General features: G+C 47.2%; 1 protein-coding gene across 1 annotated transcript; it reads right to left on the reverse strand.

Annotated features, from left to right (window-relative positions):
- Positions 1 to 1,743: 1,743 nt before the first annotated feature.
- On the reverse strand, positions 1,744 to 18,685 carry LOC142565597 (hemocyte protein-glutamine gamma-glutamyltransferase-like). The gene is made up of 14 exons (XM_075676277.1): positions 18,509 to 18,685; positions 16,664 to 16,867; positions 15,167 to 15,445; positions 13,460 to 13,578; positions 13,291 to 13,398; positions 12,215 to 12,392; positions 11,430 to 11,568; positions 10,587 to 10,690; positions 9,897 to 10,074; positions 8,251 to 8,348; positions 6,690 to 6,938; positions 5,560 to 5,723; positions 4,365 to 4,501; positions 1,744 to 1,882 (listed from the first exon to the last, which is right to left on the reverse strand). Exons 1-14 carry the CDS (start codon positions 18,654 to 18,656, stop codon positions 1,744 to 1,746), a joined length of 2,244 nt encoding a protein of 747 aa, XP_075532392.1. The 5' UTR covers positions 18,657 to 18,685.
- Between the last annotated feature and the right edge of the window lie 461 nt (positions 18,686 to 19,146).

Below are 19,146 nucleotides of genomic sequence, written 5' to 3' on the forward strand. Positions count from 1 at the left end.
AGTACAGCTGGGCCAAAAAAATAATAAAAAGAAAAAGGTATAACTCCAAGGCGTCAGATCTTTAAGGGCATAGGCCTTTCAAAGCTGGCAACTTGGACGGCGCAGTAATGGAAGCAGAAGCACGACCGCTAGATCAAAACACATCCTGTGTTTTGATCGAGTGCTAACGGCACAAGTTTAGAGGAGTTCTTGAAATGTCGAATGCATGAGAACGAAAGGGGTGGTTCGCACAAGTCTGAGCGAGCGTGGGACATGAAGTTCCCGGACATGCCGTTTCCTACGAAATAGCAAGAACACAGAGAGGCGAGCAATCTTTCCGTTTAGCATCTAGGTTCCAGAGATGAAAATGTAGTCAGCAAGAACACGAGAACCTTCACAGGAGGACGGCGAAGTAGTTGAGAGAAAAAAGTGAGATGGTGCATATGATGATAAAAGTATTCTTGAATATTGTTCGAAGTTGGTGGGTTGCCAGTACCTCATATTCGATGCCATTGCTAGAAAGCTTCTGCAGTACCGCGAAGACTAATTCTGCCAGGTACTTTTGATCGCCGTAGTATGTTGCCTGAGGGAGAGGGCACGGGCAACGCGCCCGAACTGAATTAATCACGATGAAGTATAGAGAGAGACCGACTAAATTACAGGAAGTCCTACGGCGATGTGACAGGAATGTGGTTTCCTCGTGCTCATTTGCAGTTGTTTTTGGCCTTTCGCTAGGGAAGGCGAAAGCTTTCGTGACAGCATGAATAAGCCAATTCATGCCTCCTTCTGGTGCGAAGGTGTAGCGCCACTTCTGGCGACATTCTCTCTCTTTTTTTTTTTTTTTTGGAAACGCCGTTTATTGACCTTAGTCGCTTTGTTGTCAAGGGGAGAAGGAGGGGAGGGGGATGATGCTGTTCGGGCATTCCCACTGGAAGTCGTAGACGAAGTGACCGAGCATCGCCCATAAGAGCATGACGGCCGCGTCATCGTATAACTGTCGGGATCACTCAATAATCATAGATGGATGAGCGAATGTTTTGGGGAATTTTCGAGAGATGTCTTCTGCAGAGGTCGCAGTTGTGTTCGTGCTATTTATAATGTTTATAATTAACATTATATAACTAAGGAAATTGAGCTGCTCCACGAATAAGAAGCTTAATGAATGTTTCAGCGCAAAACGCCCAACGGTGGTCACGAAATACCAAACGGCGATCGCAACGGCACATTGAGACAAAAAAAAAAAAAAAATCACATTGACATATAGTCTCCAAAGTGGGGTCATGTCGAAGTCTTTGTGCTTCTTTGTATGTGACCCTCTTCAACGAAGCATTGTGAATCTTGTGTGCAGGACTTAATTCTGCCTTATCTTATGCCCATCCCTCATTTCCTCGCAGCCGTCATCCCCCGGACCGCCTAAAAACAACAACAACAACAACAACAACAACCTTTTCCTGTCAAGCTACTTCAGCAGTCGCCCCTTTCCAGGGAAGCCCGCTCGCCCGTGGCTTAGTTGCTTCCAAAATATCTGGTAGCGGCTTAATAACATAAACGTCTTATCGGAAGCTTAGTTTATTCACGTGGTACTATGTGCTGCGTGTATATGTGAGGGAAAACCACTATCAATCAAGGCACCTCAAGGCAATCAAGTCGATGCTCCCAGGATCTTTTATTGACGTGTAGCAAGTTTAACGGATTGAAACGCAGGCCACTTGTTACGCTGAGACTGCCGTTTTTTTCGAGGTGGTGTTGGTGGCTGGCAAGAGCTTACTTCACGACGACCACCTTGTTCCCGCGGATATCGGTCAGCTCCTTGCTGTTGAACACTGCCAGGATGGACTTTTCGCCAGGACGTTTCGGAATGATTCTGCTCTTGTACTCGAACTTTCCCTTCGCAGGTACGTCCCTGCCGGAAGAAGATAGAAGCGTAGCCGTTAAATATGTGTGCGTTCTCCTGTTCTTACTCTGCCGATTATTATTAATAATAATAATAATAATAATAATAATAATAATAATAATAATAATAATAATAATAATAATAATAATAATAATAATAATAATAAATGATTTATTGATTCCTTTTTTTTTTGCATTCTTCGATATCATTTCGACCTATTAGCGCTAGGTGACGAGAGAGAATTCTTAGGAGAATTTTAGTATAGCGCAGGCAAAGCCTTCGCGTAGGCTATAATATAGCAGGTCGAAAACGCATATGCACAGAACGCTATAAAAACTTTGCGCGTTACGTACGCACGCTAACTTGTGACTTAAGAGTTGCGGCATTCGTGTGGCTTGCGTAGCTAGCGTAACGACACAGCGGGGCGCAGGACATCCACCTCGATCCCAATTCGGTCCTCTCACTTGCTCTTCGTCGTCATAGAAAAATATAAATGGTAAGATCTGTCGTTCGCTTAGTCTCATCTCTCTTTCAGAAGAAAGCATTGGCAATTTTTTGTCGTCATCAGTTAGATCAGCCGTCTGTTCTGTACCTGCCAGGCCTAACAAAAGATGCCAACGTTGTCGTGAAAGTCCTTTGTTTTCCATGTATGAGACGGCGCCACAGCATTTGGCGCTGGCCATCCGTTTGCCATACGGAGAGCTCTGCTAAAAGTATAATAGAGAATATGCGTAGAGTGTGTCCGCAGCCGTTTTGCCTGCGTCCGCGTTAACAACCGAAATGCTGTACTAAAGCTGCCTAATAATATCTGAGATGTTGGCGTCTGTAGGCCTTCCCGGCTACTCCTTCTCTCGAACATGATAAAGGTGAGCAAAATGATGCCAATGTTGCGAGCGAAATGACAAAACAAAATTGACATTGGTTCTAATGCATAACGCTCGCACGCACCACACGAAGACAAAATAAAAATAAAATAAAAACAGATGTCCCTGGGCAGTTCCCGATCTCAATAAAACATTGTGGGTTTACTTTTTTTCTTTTGGAATCATACATATTCTTGCCTTCTTTCTATTTTCATTCAATTTCTTTATGTGTGTGTTTCCGTGTTCCCGAATGTTGTGTTTGGGAGAGAGATATAGAGATAAAAGAAAGGCAGGGATGTTAACCAGTCGGGAGTCCGGTTGGCTACCCCATGCTGGGGGAAGGGAGAAGGGGAATAGAAGGAAGGGAGATAGAGCGGGGGGGGGAGAGAGATGTGCACGGACAGCAATACATACAGAGTCAAAGGCGCTCGCCCAAGCCAGACGTTCTCAGAAAGCACAAAAGTGTCTTCACTACCTTCTGAGCCGATGACCGGTGGGGAATGTGGCATTCACGAGGAACCTTATTTGCACATCCGCAAGAAAGTTCGTTATCATGTTTGCTGCTCAACGCAATGTGGTTTCTTTTGATTCATGTTAGAAGGTATCTGGGCAAAGCATCGAATTACACGTCCATGCGATAGTTATTTAATGCTACCGCTCTATGTTACCGGATATATGAAGGATCGTCCAGATAAAGAGGGTGAGTTCTGGTAAAGTCATGGAAGCCGTGGTCATCGTCTGACCCCTCCCCCACCCACCCCCACCCCCCCCTTTTTTTAAACGCGGCTTACGTGATCGCAAGTAAAAAAAATTTCTTTAGATAAGGGTGACAACATAGAGTTTCATACAATAATTACTAGAGGGAACTCTGGCGTTAGTGTCTGGCGTTGAGCTGCACTCGGGGGGACTGTGCCAGCATGGGAATTATGGGAAGTACATCAATTTGCCTAGACTTCGTCCTTCTGGCTTCAAACGGCTCGGTGACTTTGCGAACTCATTTCCAACAAAATACTGTGTAATGAATAATTAACCAAACATTATTAAAATTAATCCGTCGAGCAGGATTCGAACACAGGACACGCACAGCACAGACGCCCGACAGTTAAACCATTACGTCGCGGATGCATGCATCGACAAGCGACGTGAACCGCCCTTATGAATTTATCGTGGGTGAGCCAGCGTCTTGAGACGCTTGGCGTGTTTCGATTTGGCCGCCTCGACAAACTAGACCATTGCAATTAGTAAGGATTGCGCGTGTTCGCAGCGTCTTCTTCATATCCAAAAGTATAGATTGCTCTGAAATTTACTACAATGAAGGCATATAAAGCGTAATAAACAAAGCCGCAAGAACGTCTGAATCCACAAGCACGAAGATCAGACAAATCCATGTACTTCCCATCATTCCCATGGTGGTTGAACGATTTCAGCGCCAGCGTTCCCTCTATTAATCATTGTAGGAATCTCTACGGGTGACAATAGTTTTGAAGGTATGCTAAGCGGTCCGCCTTTCTTCCTCATTCTTTGATTTTATTGCATTTCGCTGTCCCGCACACATAAACGCACATGATCGCGCAGAGGAAAAAAAAAAAGGAGAGATAAACACTATTAGCAATGGCAGAAGCACTTACGCCACAGGAATAACATGGGATTCTTGCATTCCAGGGATGTCGAGGGTCAGACTGCAGCCGGTCAGGGGCACGCCGAGAGGGTTGTCGAACGAAAGGCAGTATTCCATAGGTCTGGACACGCTGACCGGTCCGTGTACCTATAACACGGAGGAACACAATAATACAGCCGTGATAGTAAACACTGCGCTACACGGCATTGCAGAAGTATATGAGGGGGGAACGCGCCATCAAGAAAAAGGATGGTTTCACTCCTGCGCCATCGCATCATTGCTCAGCGCAACGTGTTGCGCAGGTGCGCACGCGAAGCATAAGCCCGGTGAGAGCTTATGTCGCTGTAAACAACATTTGACCTCTTTCAGATGCACTGCGGGCGTCACCAAGGATGTCTTCAGGTCGTATACTGGAGACCCCCTCCGAAAGATCGGCTCAGTAAAGCTCTGTAGATTAAGATGAATAGTACATCTCGTTATTTCGAGCTTCAGAGCTATTATATTAGAGTCGTTACTGAAATACACCGTCGCGGAATGCGACCACAGCAGCTTGTCACCCACTGAGTACGTGGCCTCCGAAATTTTGAGAAAGGCCGCACCGAAACATTGAACGATAAAGCGATTAAGCCGATGAACAACAAGTTGATGCGGACACTATAACCAAAAAAAGTAATGCGATGCGAAACTTTGTTAATACCACCGCCACCCTAAGATTCTGTGCCTGCACAAGAAGTAATCCGGTGGTCTCGTATAGTAGCATGCCGCAAGACCTAGTTTCGAACTCTTCAGGTCACGGTTGGCCTTCGTCAATACGTCGCGCTACGTAATGCATATCGCGCACAGTCGATGCACCTTCAGGAAGACCAATTAGTCGTCTAAATCTTTTCGCATAGCAGCGCTAAATCCTTGGTATAGGAATAAATACTTTCTAGTGTAAAGTACACGTGTTGGACTTGACCCAAGAAACGAAATACGTGGTCGCGATGTTCCGTGCACGCTACTTGAACTGCTCATATTGGGGAAAGACTGGCATATCGCGCGCACTCGTTAGGCCTCGCCCGCCCGAAACGGACACCGCACCAGCGCTAATGAACTTTGCACGCATCTGTTTTGCCGCACTTCGTTTTCTCTCCTCACGAGCACCAATCTTGTGAGCGCGAGCGCCGACGATATGCAAAAAAAGCCTGGTCTCGTAGAACGCTTACCTGGACGTCGATGGTAGGGTTTCCGATGGTGATTCTAGTTTGGCGGTACCAGGTACCTTGGCCGCTACCCTCGTAGCTGCCATGGGCGAACAGTTTGACGACGTTCTGCGGGGCCAGCTTGGTTTGATATTCGTCGGCCGTCACAGTCAGGCATACAGTCTCGGCTGCAAAGTATGTGTTATTTCGGTATGGCACACTCCACGTAGCCACAGCGTTCTGTGCGTGGAACGTATTGAGAGAGCAGCACTGTGATAATTTATGAAGCGAAACTGCGTTTTTAGGCATTTAATAATTCGGTGATTTAATCGAATGGCGAAGGTGTGAGTTTGAGCTCTTGGATCCTTTGTCAGTCACACCAGTATCTCACGCATAGTAAGACAGCTGGAGATCTAAACCGCGATCTCTTTTACTTTTAATACCTATGCCCTCCGAAGCGGGCTTTTTTATTGTTATTCTTAATATTTTTATTGTTAGGCTCGTAGACACAAAGCGATCAGGGAGAGTGCTGGAGTGGTACAACGCCTGCGTTGCTCTGGAAGGAAAAAAGTCTCGTTTGTGGACACACGAGCAGGGAAGTGTCCACAGTCATCCTCACCACCTCACCGGCCACTCGAGCGCTAAGCACGCGCTCATGAGCTATGGAATGACTGGCCTAGCTTTTACTCTTGCGCGGACTAGCAAGTTCTCGGACCATAGTCAACTCAACGCAGATCTGGCGCTGAAACGCAGTCAGTTCAAACAAGGGGAGAACTGGCTTTAAGTGAATTGAGGCAAATGCAGCGTTCGGATTTTTCGTGTCATTTGACCCTTCTTTATGCTCTGATATTGGCTTCTGAGGTGCTACTAAAAACCTGTTTGATTTTGATTCCGTTGCAATCTATCAGGCATCATGCGTCGATCACGTCAATGCAGACTGAGTTAAAAGATTGTCAGTGTGGCCGGGGCTAAAGGACTAAGTGGGGTTAATTGCTTCCTATTCGTGGAAGTGTCTGTTCCGTGCAGTCGTATGGAATGTCGGGTACCGTCGCCAACAAAACTGTTCTGAAAAATTGTTCAGTGGGGCGTTTCTAAGCGCAAATGAGCTTGCTTTGTGGTCTCAACTTTAGTGCTTGGGAAGAGTGAGGACTTACTCTTTCCGGGTGGCACCTCGACGTTGAAGGTCTGCTTCTTGAGCATCTTGTACTCGCCGCCGGTGTAGAAGACGGAGTGGGCGGAGAGCGTGAGCGTGACCTTGCGAGGCGTCTTCGACTGGTTCGTGCAGGTGACGGCCAGCCGAACCGGCTGACCTGCTAGCACCGAGGAGATCTCCTCCATCTTCATCTCGACGTCCTCCGGAGGCGGAGCGCCAGACAGGCCCATCACCGACTTGTTGGGCTTCACTGCAGGAGGCGGTGGCCACGTGGCCGAGTATTATTACTGGTCATATGTACCTAGACATGGAACACGACCTGAGGTAGAGAAGCGGGGCGGAAACAGACAAGAAACTACAGCTACTTTGTCCACAGGGCGTCTAGTTTCTCTCTTTCCTCTTTGCACATAAGCTTGCACGCCTTTAGACGCAATATATAATTACATTCGTTTCTCGAAACATATATGAAAGCTGCTTTGGAAGCAGGCTGCCCTTGCCCGAACGTACTTCCTTAAATATACCTATCTTAACGTAGGAAACGGGCTCATCAAGGAAGCGCTGGTGCTTCAAGCTAGTGGAGCAAATAATTTTATTAATATTTATCGAGGTAAAATATAGCATAACGTCGCCGATGCAGTTCGCACGACTCAACCTTCCCCAGCAGTAACGCGCCCTATTAGTTAAGCTAGCATCTCCGGTTTATTATTAACGTCAGCGTTACTCTCTCCCTCTCTCATCCACTTAAATTTGACGCCAGCGGGACTTCAAATTCAAGTAGATGAGTATGGTTCGTAGCGTTGATAGACAGTATCGTTCCTGAGTATGGTTCGTAGCGGCAATAGCGGGTTCTTTTTCCTAACCGCCATTTTGGTGTTATGAAACGTTTTCGCATGTATGAGATTGCGTTTTCAGAAAGCGTTGTTATCCGTCTTGGATTACTTGCCAGATGATTAATTCACGTGCACTATATAGCCGTGACTGTCGTTGGAGCCAAGATAAGTTAGCAGCGTCAGTATGTAAGGGGCTATTACGCCTTTACGCACAAATAGCGCAATGAGAACACGCAAGACGCAACGAAAGACTCGGACGTGGCACTTTCCTTTCTTTCGTCCTGTGCGCTGTAGTCGCACTATACTGCACAATACGCCATAGCAACAAACCCACCAACCAGTCCGTCCTTCCTTTTGAATCACTACGACATGCACACAAGGATGTCTGGTATCTCACAGATAAGTTGGAGCTACGTCAACACGCTTGTTACCTTTTATGAAAGCAGGGTTAATGGAAGCGTATTTTTAATGCTCTCCCCGTTGCAGGATGAGGAGGAGAAAGTGGAAAAGAAAGAAAGAAAGAAAGAAAGAGAGAGAGAGAGAGAGAGAGAGAGAGAGAGGGGGGGGGGGGAGTTTAGCCAGTGTAAAACTAGCTGGCTGCCCTGTATAGAAGGAAAGAAAGACGATAGAAGGAAATCCGAAATAAGATAAAGAAATAGAGAGAAAAAAAAAGGGTGTGCAGGAGAGCATGTTGCATTGTGATCAGGCTGCAGTGCCAGTTCATCGTGGTACCTTTAACGCCCTTGTACACCTTTGTCAAGTCTTCCGCATCCTCCGCCGTATGCTCAGTCATCTCTCCAATCTTCTTTGTGTAAATCAGCATTCCGGCGCTGCAAAAAAAAAAAAAAGAATGAATGAATGAATGAATGAATGAATGAATGAGTTTATTTAGGTGCTGCTAACATACTGTCACATTGTTGCTCAATTAACGCTTTCCGAGCGCTTGTAACGTGCGCAGCCAGAGCTGAGAAAATCTACGTGCTTAGTGGTCGTTCAGTGTACGGTAGTATAGTGTACGGTCACTGTACTGGGCACAACATTTTCAACAGTTTGAATGGCGCGTGAGGCTGGGCTGCCAGCAAAAACGCTTTCCTCTTTGCCCTTTGCGGGAGAAGTGAGCGGCTATTCCATGCAGCATTGCCATTGGCATTGTGTTGTCGTCTCCCTTCTGTCCTTGTTTGCTGGCGCTAAATATGCTTTCAATTCCATGCAATGTTACTTTGGCAGAGAAAAGTTTCTGAAGGGCTCAGAAAGTCCTATGACTTGTGATCATTACGCAGGCATTCTTTTATTACTCCTAGCATTGATGATACGCCTGCAACTCTCAGATGCCGTTCACCGAGGTGCGCCATGCACTGCTATGTGGTCGGTTGATTGAACGGGACTGCGAACAGCATTTCTGTTTAAGCGGCATATCATTATACTGAGTTATGAGGGAAGTATTCAGGTAACGCATACCGTTAGAAAACGCCAAGCCGTTTATAGGTATGCACTGTCTATGGTGAATTCGAATGAAATTTGGACTCAGTGGTGATTGTGCACACAAAGCGCGATCGGGCGAATGCGTGAAACCGGCGGCAAAAAAGTGCAGCTGGAGTTCCTTTCGGGCTGACACAAAGTACTGGATAACAATGGAGTGGTAACTTCTTCATGACCGTAGCATTCCTTTGAGATCTCGCAATTTATCTGCGTGCCTACACGTGTCTGGAGCGATGCAGGAATGTCAGGCGTCCTCGGTTAAACGTTGTTTTATCTTTTTTTTTATGGGCCCCAACTTGCCTAAGGCATCATTTTTTAACCATAAAGAACACTCTACATCAGGAGAATTCTTAAACAGTGGTGCGGATTGTGACAATGAGAGGAATAACTAAGGTCCCGAAGATGCACGGTGGGCTATGATTAGGGACGCAATAGTGGAGAGTTTCGTGTTATTTTTGAGGACGCCGGGTTCACTAACGTGTACCGAAAGCGCGGCACCCGGGCGTTTCTGCATTTCGTCTCCGTCGCAATGCAGCCGCCGTGGCCGGAAATCGAACACACGTGACCTCGTGCTCAACAGCAGAGCGCCATAACCGCTGAGGAGAGAGAGAGAAAGAGCGAGAGAGAGAGAGAAGTAATTTCAGAACCTTCTCTTTTTAATGCTGTCGACAGCAGATATATTTACCTGCAACAAACTTTATGTTCATACAAGGGCGGTTAAGCTATCGAGTTTAATTTTAGAATACACTCTCGCGCTCATTCCAGGGCACTTTTTTCTGATGTTTCTATTGCCGCGCTTTCCCTAGTTAACGTGGCTTCTTTGACGTTCCTCGATTGTGACAGCAACGTGGACACACTGCGAGCAGCACACGCAGCAGGAAGGAAGCGTGCGCACTTACGCTTCGGCCTCGTTGTAGTTCCTCATCGTTGTTTGCCTGAACTGGCCGGTGGCCCGGTCACGTTTCCAGCTCACCAGGTCGGCGTTAACCTCAGCGTAGACAAAACGGGTGTCGTAATCCAGTTCAAGGTGTCCATTGTAGATCGCTGAGACAGGGCACGGTCCCACGCGGAAAAGTCCTGTGTGCAGGTGCAGACACCCATAGATGTAACAGATCACATCAAAAGAATTTTTGTACTGCTCGAAGCCTATACAGTTGGGGAACGGCAAGGTAACGTTCAGAAGAGTATTCGTTTGGGGAATTTGGAGAAAGGTATTTGAAAAATGTTGAAGCTTGTGGTCATCCTTTCTGTCCCTTGTTTTGCGCTTCAACGTTTTCAAAAAAAAAAAAATTAAGGTAACGCCTTTGATGGTTTGCATAGGCCTGTGTCAGGATAGCGGCAATGAGGGACATTAGTAATAGTTCAGTGCTTACTTCTTATGTGCTCATGAAAGAGTAAGGGTGATAAGCGTAACGGAAACTGCTGAATTTGAATGTCGTTATTTACGCGTATTGCAGGAAGAATAACGCTCTGCATGGATTCTGAAATACAAGAACACAAATATAAACTATGCAACTGGATGGTTCGCAACAGCTGTGCCACATTAACCCTGCAACGTAATAAATAGTTAGAACTGACAGCCTCCGTACCATCGCTGAGGGTCTGCGGCGTAGCGTCGATCACTTGCCAGCCGCCGTAGTCTCCGGGAAGGTCGGGACGCATCATCCACAGTTCGTTCCACAAGTGGAAGTTCCTTCAGGGGGGCAATCATGCACGATTTATCAGTGTACAATGCCAGCAAAATAAAATGCGACAATTCAGTTGAGCAGAACGAAAAAGTAAGCGGTAAGAGCAACGTGCCATTACGGCTTGTTATGTTGCCAATGATGGTAGCACAATTTCATTGCGTGGTTCCAAATTCCTCACCGAAAGACCTGAGACCGTGTTCGTGCGTGACGCTGCTTACGCTTAGACACTTCTTCATCGAGTGCATGGTCGGGGGTGCGCGTAGTAGGCATGGGCTTAAGTTCCCTTACGCATGAAAATTTGGTGCCAGCACTAACCGATCGGATTTTACGCCCCAAAGTTACACCTGCACAACAGCGACAGGCGGCGTTGTTCGTGTCTCCGCATTGATCTTGGCCATTTTAGATTATTCACTTGCGCCTGTTTACAAACGGACAGGTTTTCGTCGGGAATCGGACCCGCAAACTTGTGCTTTGCTTCAGGACACAAAAACTGCTGAACCACCGCGACGGGTGGAGATTGTGGAATACACTTGAGCGCTAAAGCGCGTTCTTGGCTGGGAGAAATCCCTTTGATCTGAAGTCACGCAATTCGCAATAGCGAACAGCCTTGCTGTCCTCAAATGTTCCTAGTTAAGGTGCCTTGACACCGCGTACGGCTAGACTGTCACGGACACCTCGCAAAGAGTAAGCGTGTATAATGCTCGCGTGTACAGTGGTTATCTCGTCGCCTCCAAGTAGCCGTACCAGATAGAGTCCTCGCTTTTCCCGGCAAGAATGTTGTCGTTTTCGTCGAAGAAGCGCTCGATGAGCAGGTTACCGTCGGTGTCGTGCGCCGAGGAGAAGTTCGTGATGGAGCGGCAGGGAATGCCCAGGGCTCTGCACACTGGGGTCGACAAGGGTCAGCGATGTACAAAACGCTAGGCTTCCAACTGTCACTATAGAAGCAGTCAGCAATGCATGGCACTAGGCGAACTACCACGCTATGGAAATTCAAATCTATGATTTTTGCACAGTCCACGATTGCGCGATAGATGCGCGCTCGTTATTATACGGAACACATACGGTAAGTTTAGCCACAATTGCTTCTTAACTCAGCGCGCGTGTAGCAAAAAAAAAAAAAAACGAAAAATAAATAAAGAAAATAACAGGGTGGAAGGGGGCGGGGTCTTACTGCCGAACTTACATCCCGGCCAGTGTTTTTTTTTTTACTTTAATCACTCATTTGAGAACCTAAATGCCCATTTATGCGTAAGTCTAGGCAATGCATTTAGTATAATACTTTTTTACTCTAGCCTAACTACGCAGCACAGAGTTCGCATGATTAGGCAATGCGACTTTCTTTCTTCGACATGTTTTCTCTTCTTTCCTATTTTTCAGTGAAATCTAGGAAGGTATGAGCTGCGCTTTCACGCGGTAGCTCTGAACGATAACGGCAACCTTGAGGTAACTCGCAGCGTTATGGGAAATTATCAGCAATGCTGACGACCTTTCGTCCTCGCTCTTGAACGTATCGCCGCGCCCGTACGTACACGTGGTTACCAGACCGGAGTAGACCCAGCACTGGCCGTACTTCACGGGTGCACCACCGGTGTGCATGTACTGCTCGAGGATGGTGACGCTGGACGTCCAGGCAGTAGGAGACACACCGTCGCCGTAGTTGTTGTCCCACGAGCCGACCAGGATGCCGTTTTCGTCCTTCGAGTCGACCTGTGGGATTCACGGGAAAAGACTGGCGGTTACGTTAGATTATATTGTGTCGGGGGGTTTCCCGATTGGCCGCTGCTCGGACAACTGCCACTCGTGACGCACATGAGCAGAGAAAACTGGGTCCACGTAGGCCCCACCCACCATTGGCCCGACATCGAATAACGTGTATCCGGCATCGGACGACTTTGGCCCAGCAGTGTGTCCAGCGTGGGTCCTGCTTAGTGCTGGCTCGGATAGCGATCAGTATGAGGACGATACGATCGCCACAGTGAAAACCAATGGTAGGCTGCACATAGGGAATATTTTGTGAATATGGGCCCTGATCTCCCATAGTCCGTTACTTGGAGTGATGGATAAGCGTTTTGGTACGTTAACCAGATATCGCTGCCGAATTGGCCGTCGAAGAACGACTCGCCTTTGTGGCTACGATTAGCTATCGTATAAAAAAAAAAAAATTCCCGATGCGCCTTCTTAACGCGCAATATTTGTTTTCACTTTTCTCTCCAGTTGACAAACAAAGAAAAACGGATACTGGCGCACGCGATCTGCAGATGGATTGCACGCACTCTTTATTAAGCAGATGCTGAGTTTTATGGATCTTTAATTTATCCAGCTGCAATAATTAATGTCGGGCCGTTAGCGTTATAGAGAAACGAACTCACGGTGTACCTAATACGTCTAGAGTGCCTGAGTCACTGTATTTTAATATATTACACATTAATTTCTCACGAAGCGGCTTTGCGTTGCAGTTTAGCTAGAGGTTTAGCATAAAGCTTATACTGCTGCAGCATGAATGAGAATCGAAAGTAAAAAAAAAGTCATAACATTCATTAAGATGCAGTTTCTTTTCCAGATATTCTAAGTGAGATGAGCGTACCCACAAGAGACCCTTTCTTACCAGCGCCGAGATTGCCCTGGCGACTTTGATGGGCGAACTTCGGTCGCTGACGCTCACATTGCCAAGCTCGAAAAGGTAGTTGCACGTGGGCAGGACGACGTCGGTGAACTGTAACACAGGAGACGCGCGTTAGTGCACATAGCTAGTGCGAAATACGTTTTGTTTTTACCTGCCCGAAGAACCAACGCTTTCCTGTGGGGTAGTCGTAATTGCCTTGGTACAGTTTTCCGGTTTCGTTGAAGATGTATTCCTGCAGACGGTCTTCCTGTGGCATGTAAACAAGGTCCTCTGAAAAAAAAAAAGCAAATAGCAGCGCCGGTGTAGCTGATATGAGAGATATTTAACTTCATTTTATTGCGACGATCGCCAAGTACCGAGGGCAATACTTCAGTGGACAAATATCGAAGTGTATGCAGGTTGCAAGCCGACGCGGGTCACAGCAAATGTCATAACTTTTGCGCGCTGGTAGTCTCGTACGCGCGATACCACACGTTGGAAGAACAAAGGCCGCTAATTTAAACTAAACATGTGGTCAGATGTATTCACATGGTTCTCTTCCAGTTTCACGTTGCATCTTAACTACGGAAAAGATTAAGCATATTTCTCCCCTAGGCTATAGTTGAAAAGGAGGCAACAAAGAGCATGCCGTTTGCTTCGTATATTCATTTACGTTCATTCATCTTGTTTGTTGAGGCTGAAACAAGAAGAAAGTACACTCTCGCCAATGCGATGGTGAACGCGCAGTTCACAAATTTTCGTATAGAAAAATAAGTTCCGTATTTGGGTTTTAATAAGTCGTCTTCTTTGACAACAAGCAACCACAGAGTACTTAACGTAGTCTTTATCCTTCTCTCCAGTCCTTTATTGCCTTTTACTCTCATTCCTTCCTCCTGCTTGGCACGTTGCATGCTCTAAAGTTTCTCTGAGTGTTGAGTTACGATTGGTTACACTGACACTTGGGCGTGCGCGCACCATATAGCTAAGAATAGCTAATATAGCTAAACACTGACACGGTTCTTTACGATTTTCAACTATTCGATTTGATTTCGACTATGCCAGCCACTTACTTCGTTCAGGGACTTCTCTCTCTCTCTCTCTCTCTACGCGTTGTTTGAAAGCGTCATGCATACATGGTACGAAAGCGTCAAGCACGTGTGGTTTGCAACGTACGGCACCGCCTCGTCCACATGGGTTAACTGTGCAACAAGAATTGGAACAAGATTTTTCACGTTCTAAACCACAGGCCAAAACAAGAATGTACAGTAAGCCTACGCACCGAAACGGTAAGTTGGGCCAGTTGGTTAGGATTCATTGTAAGGTTCGTAACAGCGCAACACAAGCCACGGACAAAAGGAAGCGCCGTGTTGTCTTTTTTACCTTTCTTTTTCGTCCGTTTCTTGTGTTTAGCTGTTACGAACCTTAAAGTCAGTCCTAAGCACCAACTTGCCCAAGAAGTTCTTTTGGAACAAGAAATGCATATTGTGGGGCTGCCATCAAGGAGCCATCAGAGCATTGAAACTTTTGTAGCTCTTTCCAAGTTTTTTTGTGCGTGACAAGCGAAGAATGCGAGCTTAGTAGAGAGAGAAATAGAGAGAGACACAGAGATAGCTTTAGGCATCCTAGTCGAAGCTGTTCCTGTCTGTCCTTACTTTCTTATGGTATTTTTTTTTATTTTCTGAACTGAAGAAATGCCTTCACTTCTAACAGATCGCGGAAAGGTGGTATCACTAGCATAAGGAAATGTTGTCATACGCCTGACATTACCACGAAAGTAAAGGAAAGCCGATGAGGGTTCCTGAGAACCTTGCTCCACCACGCGGATTTCCGCAGAACAATGGTTGTTCATTTCTTAACCACTATTGAATACCGTACTAACCTGGGCACCAGGGATTGAACAGCACGTAGAAGGTCTCCTTGACGTTGAAGAGGCACTTGTCGGACGGGTCTCCGGAACCACGCAGCCGCGTCTCAACCTCTAGGCGCCAGAGGCCGACCGCGGCGCACGGCGGCAGCATCACCTTGACCGTGATGCTGTTCTTCTCGGTCAGCACCAGACAGATGCTGTAGGGCGAGTTGTCCGTGGAGAAGAACGAGCCGCGTGTGCTGGGCACCTCCAGACGCACGCGGCTTCCATCAGATTCCCTAGGCTCCAGACCTGCGCGCATGAAGTGGCGACGATGCACCAACTGTGCGTCGGGCTGGGGCTCTGTGGGCTTCCATGAGTGCCACTTTAACCTCGCGCGTTGCCCGTGCATCTCATGAAGCAAGCCGCCTTAACCGTAAGAAACTTTACTTTTCGAAATTGTGGGGATAGAAATGCTCGAGATGGTGATAGTCCCGCCAGTCATAAGCCTATTATATACGTTCACTCCTTTTTCGTAGTAAACACCTCGTACGCCCCTGTTATTTGCCCGTCCAGCAGCGGACTAGGCGAGTCAGGAATACTACCTACCCCCACCCCCCCTCCTCCATCTCTGGCACTTTTTAAATAGATTTCTCACTTTTAGCTCTCCCTCCAATATGGTAGATAATGGAATGTTTTACTATAAAGCGGGTTATACGCGCCTTCAGATAGGCTCTGCGCACGCAATTGAGACAAATACAGTTCTGCATCGTTCGTGTTATCTCCGTCACATTAGGCGGAGTACAACTCAAGGGATGAACTCTAAACAAATCAGAATCAGAGAATATTATTGTTTATTCCCTGGTGACTTGAGGCATTAATGAACTGCACTGTGTCTGCCCGGCGAGTGTAGATGCTCGGTCGTGTTAGTAAGACACGTGAACGTACGCTCAAGCACAAGAGAAGGTATGGAATAAAGCATTGTTTCCACTCGCTTAATACATGTGCTCTATTGCGTTTGAAAATTCCAAGTGTCTGATGGGTTTAAAAACGTAAGTGGGCTTTTACGTAAGGATGACTTCATGTTTAGGTCATGTTCGCACGTGGCCACCCCATGTAGAACACGTCATATCAGGTTAACGTCATATCATTTCTAATTTTCGTTCAAATGCATTTGTACACATCTCCCCTCAAAATTTTAGCGTCAGAGAAAATGTAGCGTCTGGAACTACGTAACAGCAGCGCTGTCAATGCGAGCTCTATAGCCTTGCGTGTCGTATACCTGTAGGTTTTTTAATTCTATTCAGACTGCCCTTCCTTACGCACCCTATGCCTGTATTAGCGCGCTAGCGCGTCGCTGCACGCAACAAGGATACTCTCAGGGAAGCGCTCCACCTAAAAAGAATGGCCTCGTGCTAGCACTGTCTTTTCGCGCACGAGCGGCGCAGCGAGGACCCCACGAATTTGGTGCACTTTACAAAGCACTAGCTTGCAAGTGCCGGCACTGCGAAAGGCAAGCGGTCAAGTCACCTGTGTTGAGGATGAGGAAAACCTGGTCCCTGCTCCCGTCGTACTGCCGATCGAACTGGACGCTGATAGTGACAGGAGCACCACGGCGCACCACGAGCGTGGCATCACTGCTCTGGGTGAGCAGGAACTTGTCGGTCTTGTGGCGGCGGGTGTTGGCCGGTATGTGATAGTCAAGCTGCTTCACCTGCAGGGGGTTCGTGCCGCCTGCAACAGGGAATGACGGTGGTTGGTCGACGTCGAGTGGAATAGCAGTGATCGCGCATACAGTATCTGCGACGCTTCAGAAAACCATATTTGCGTGCTACCCTGCGTACCCTGTCCTTAGATCAGATGCTGTAGTCTTAGCTCCAAAACTATGCCTTACTCGTTATGCCTAAAGAATAAGCAGCACCGGAAGAAGCAGTTCTTTTCCCACCAAAATTATGACACACAACTCAGCTATGCCACATTTTACAGCGAAGCTGTATATGGCTAGGGTTGCATGCATTTGTGTTCTCCGCGAACAAAACTATCATCATGAATGGCTCGTACCCCCTAAGCATTCATACTCCCGTAAGAAATCAAAAAAATGCAATGGCTCATAGCTCCGTAAGGCATAGCACTCGGCAAAGTGAAGCGAACAGTGCTTAAATTCTTTCTAATCACGCATACAGCATACAGAACAACATGTCGAAAATTGTCATCATCAATGGCTCATACCCCCGTGAGCAATGGCTCATACCCCCGTAAGCAAGCAAAAAATGCAATGACTGCTAGTCCCGTAAGGCTCATGGCTACTCACTTTGCGTGAAGTAGCTGCGAGGACACTACCAGTGTTGTCGTTATCGGTGATTTCAATGTGGATGTCGGTACCGAAAATGGAGCGGGTTACGCGTTCCGTGTTAAGACATATCCCTTGCTATGCCACACCGATCCGCGGCCCAACCGACCACTCAGTGGCATACGTGTATCGATTTGACATTATCAAGGAATGTGATTGCAGTCGCGGGTGAAATATTGACCACCGATCAAGACGATAAATGAGTGTGCGTACCTTTCGTCATGATGACCACCCATCAAGACAATAAATTAGTTCGTGCATGTGTTCAAAATTGACTGTCACCTCCGTGTCGTGTGCTAAACAGCTTCGCTGGCCAAGCACCTTTAAGAATGGCATGGCTCATGATTTTTCGCCTATTTTTTCCCTTTGGCAATGAAAGCTCGAGTTTGGTTGGAAAGGCACGTTCCTCTCAACATCCAGCGCATGAACGCTTTTAAAGCCACCTCTGTTGATAACCGTCCAGACCAGGGAATCAGTTTTGCGACAAAGGGCGTTTGTCCAGCCTGTTTAGCATAGCCAAGAGCACTTTTATTTGATCACTGTGGCGAGGCGGGGTCACAAAGAAGATACTTTATTTTCTACCCAAAGCCAGAGCTGTCACATGCTGGATGAACTTTTGGTCGCACCAGTGCGGAAGGGAACAGGCATTATTTCATGCCTATTCATGCCACGAGGAGCCCTTGCTGGCATACACGCGACATGCTTCAGGAGTTTTCTCGCGTTTATGGGGCAAGTTTTCTTCCTTTTAAATCTTGTCTCTCCCTCTATAGCATTTAATTTCCTTTACTGCCTTACCTCAGTGCAGGGAAGCCAGCTAGTCGAACAGTCTAACTAAGCTGCCTGTTCTTCATCTCATGTGGCTCGCTCTCTCCCCTCAGTGTCAAAATTTAACTGGGAAATTTTCCCAAGTGGGCGATAAAGATACATTCGCATATAGGTGGTTACAAGAAATGCTCCCTCTCATTCTAAGATCGTGCTGAATACTTCTGTGTGCGTATTCATTCACGAGCATCGCGGTGCAGTACCTGTGTGCGCCATGAGGCGCGGCATGCGATCGAACTCTGCCCCGGAGCGGAGGCTCTCGATGACGATCTCCATGTACTGGAGGAAGTCGCTGTTGGCGAGCATCCGCTGCCGCAGCATGTCGAGAATCGCCTCGTCGCTGGTGTCCATGGTGCTCCTTTCCTGGGCCTCTCTGCGTTACAACGGGGGCAGGGATCTGGGCGCGGGGGCGCGCTTTGGATTAACCGCCTGGTGTCCGAAGATCAGATGCAGCGCACCGCACTGTAATGGATAGTTCATTGATCAAAGCTCCCTTGAGCCAGGTCTAAAATTTCCGGATCATTCGCTCCCCTTGAGAACCAGGGGCAAACAAGGGTGGCTGTTCACTCCCGTTTCAACAAGAGGATCTCTCTTCGTCATCAGCGCTGTGTCAAGATTACAAAAGACCGTGTTTTCCTCAAGAGGGACCTTGACGAATACAAGTATCTTTTTCGTAATGCTTGGACTGCGTCCTGTTCTCCCCTAAACGTTATCAAGCCAAGCTTTCTTTGTCTAAAGGCATTCACAATAAACGCCTTTCTTTACCATAAAGGGCTTCATAGACATTCCATAGGAAGGAGGGGGGCGGGGTGGATTGGATCATGAAAATAAGAAAAGCCTG

The sequence above is a fragment of the Dermacentor variabilis genome, chromosome 1 (assembly GCF_050947875.1).
Source record: "Dermacentor variabilis isolate Ectoservices chromosome 1, ASM5094787v1, whole genome shotgun sequence".
NCBI lineage: Eukaryota > Metazoa > Arthropoda > Arachnida > Ixodida > Ixodidae > Dermacentor > Dermacentor variabilis.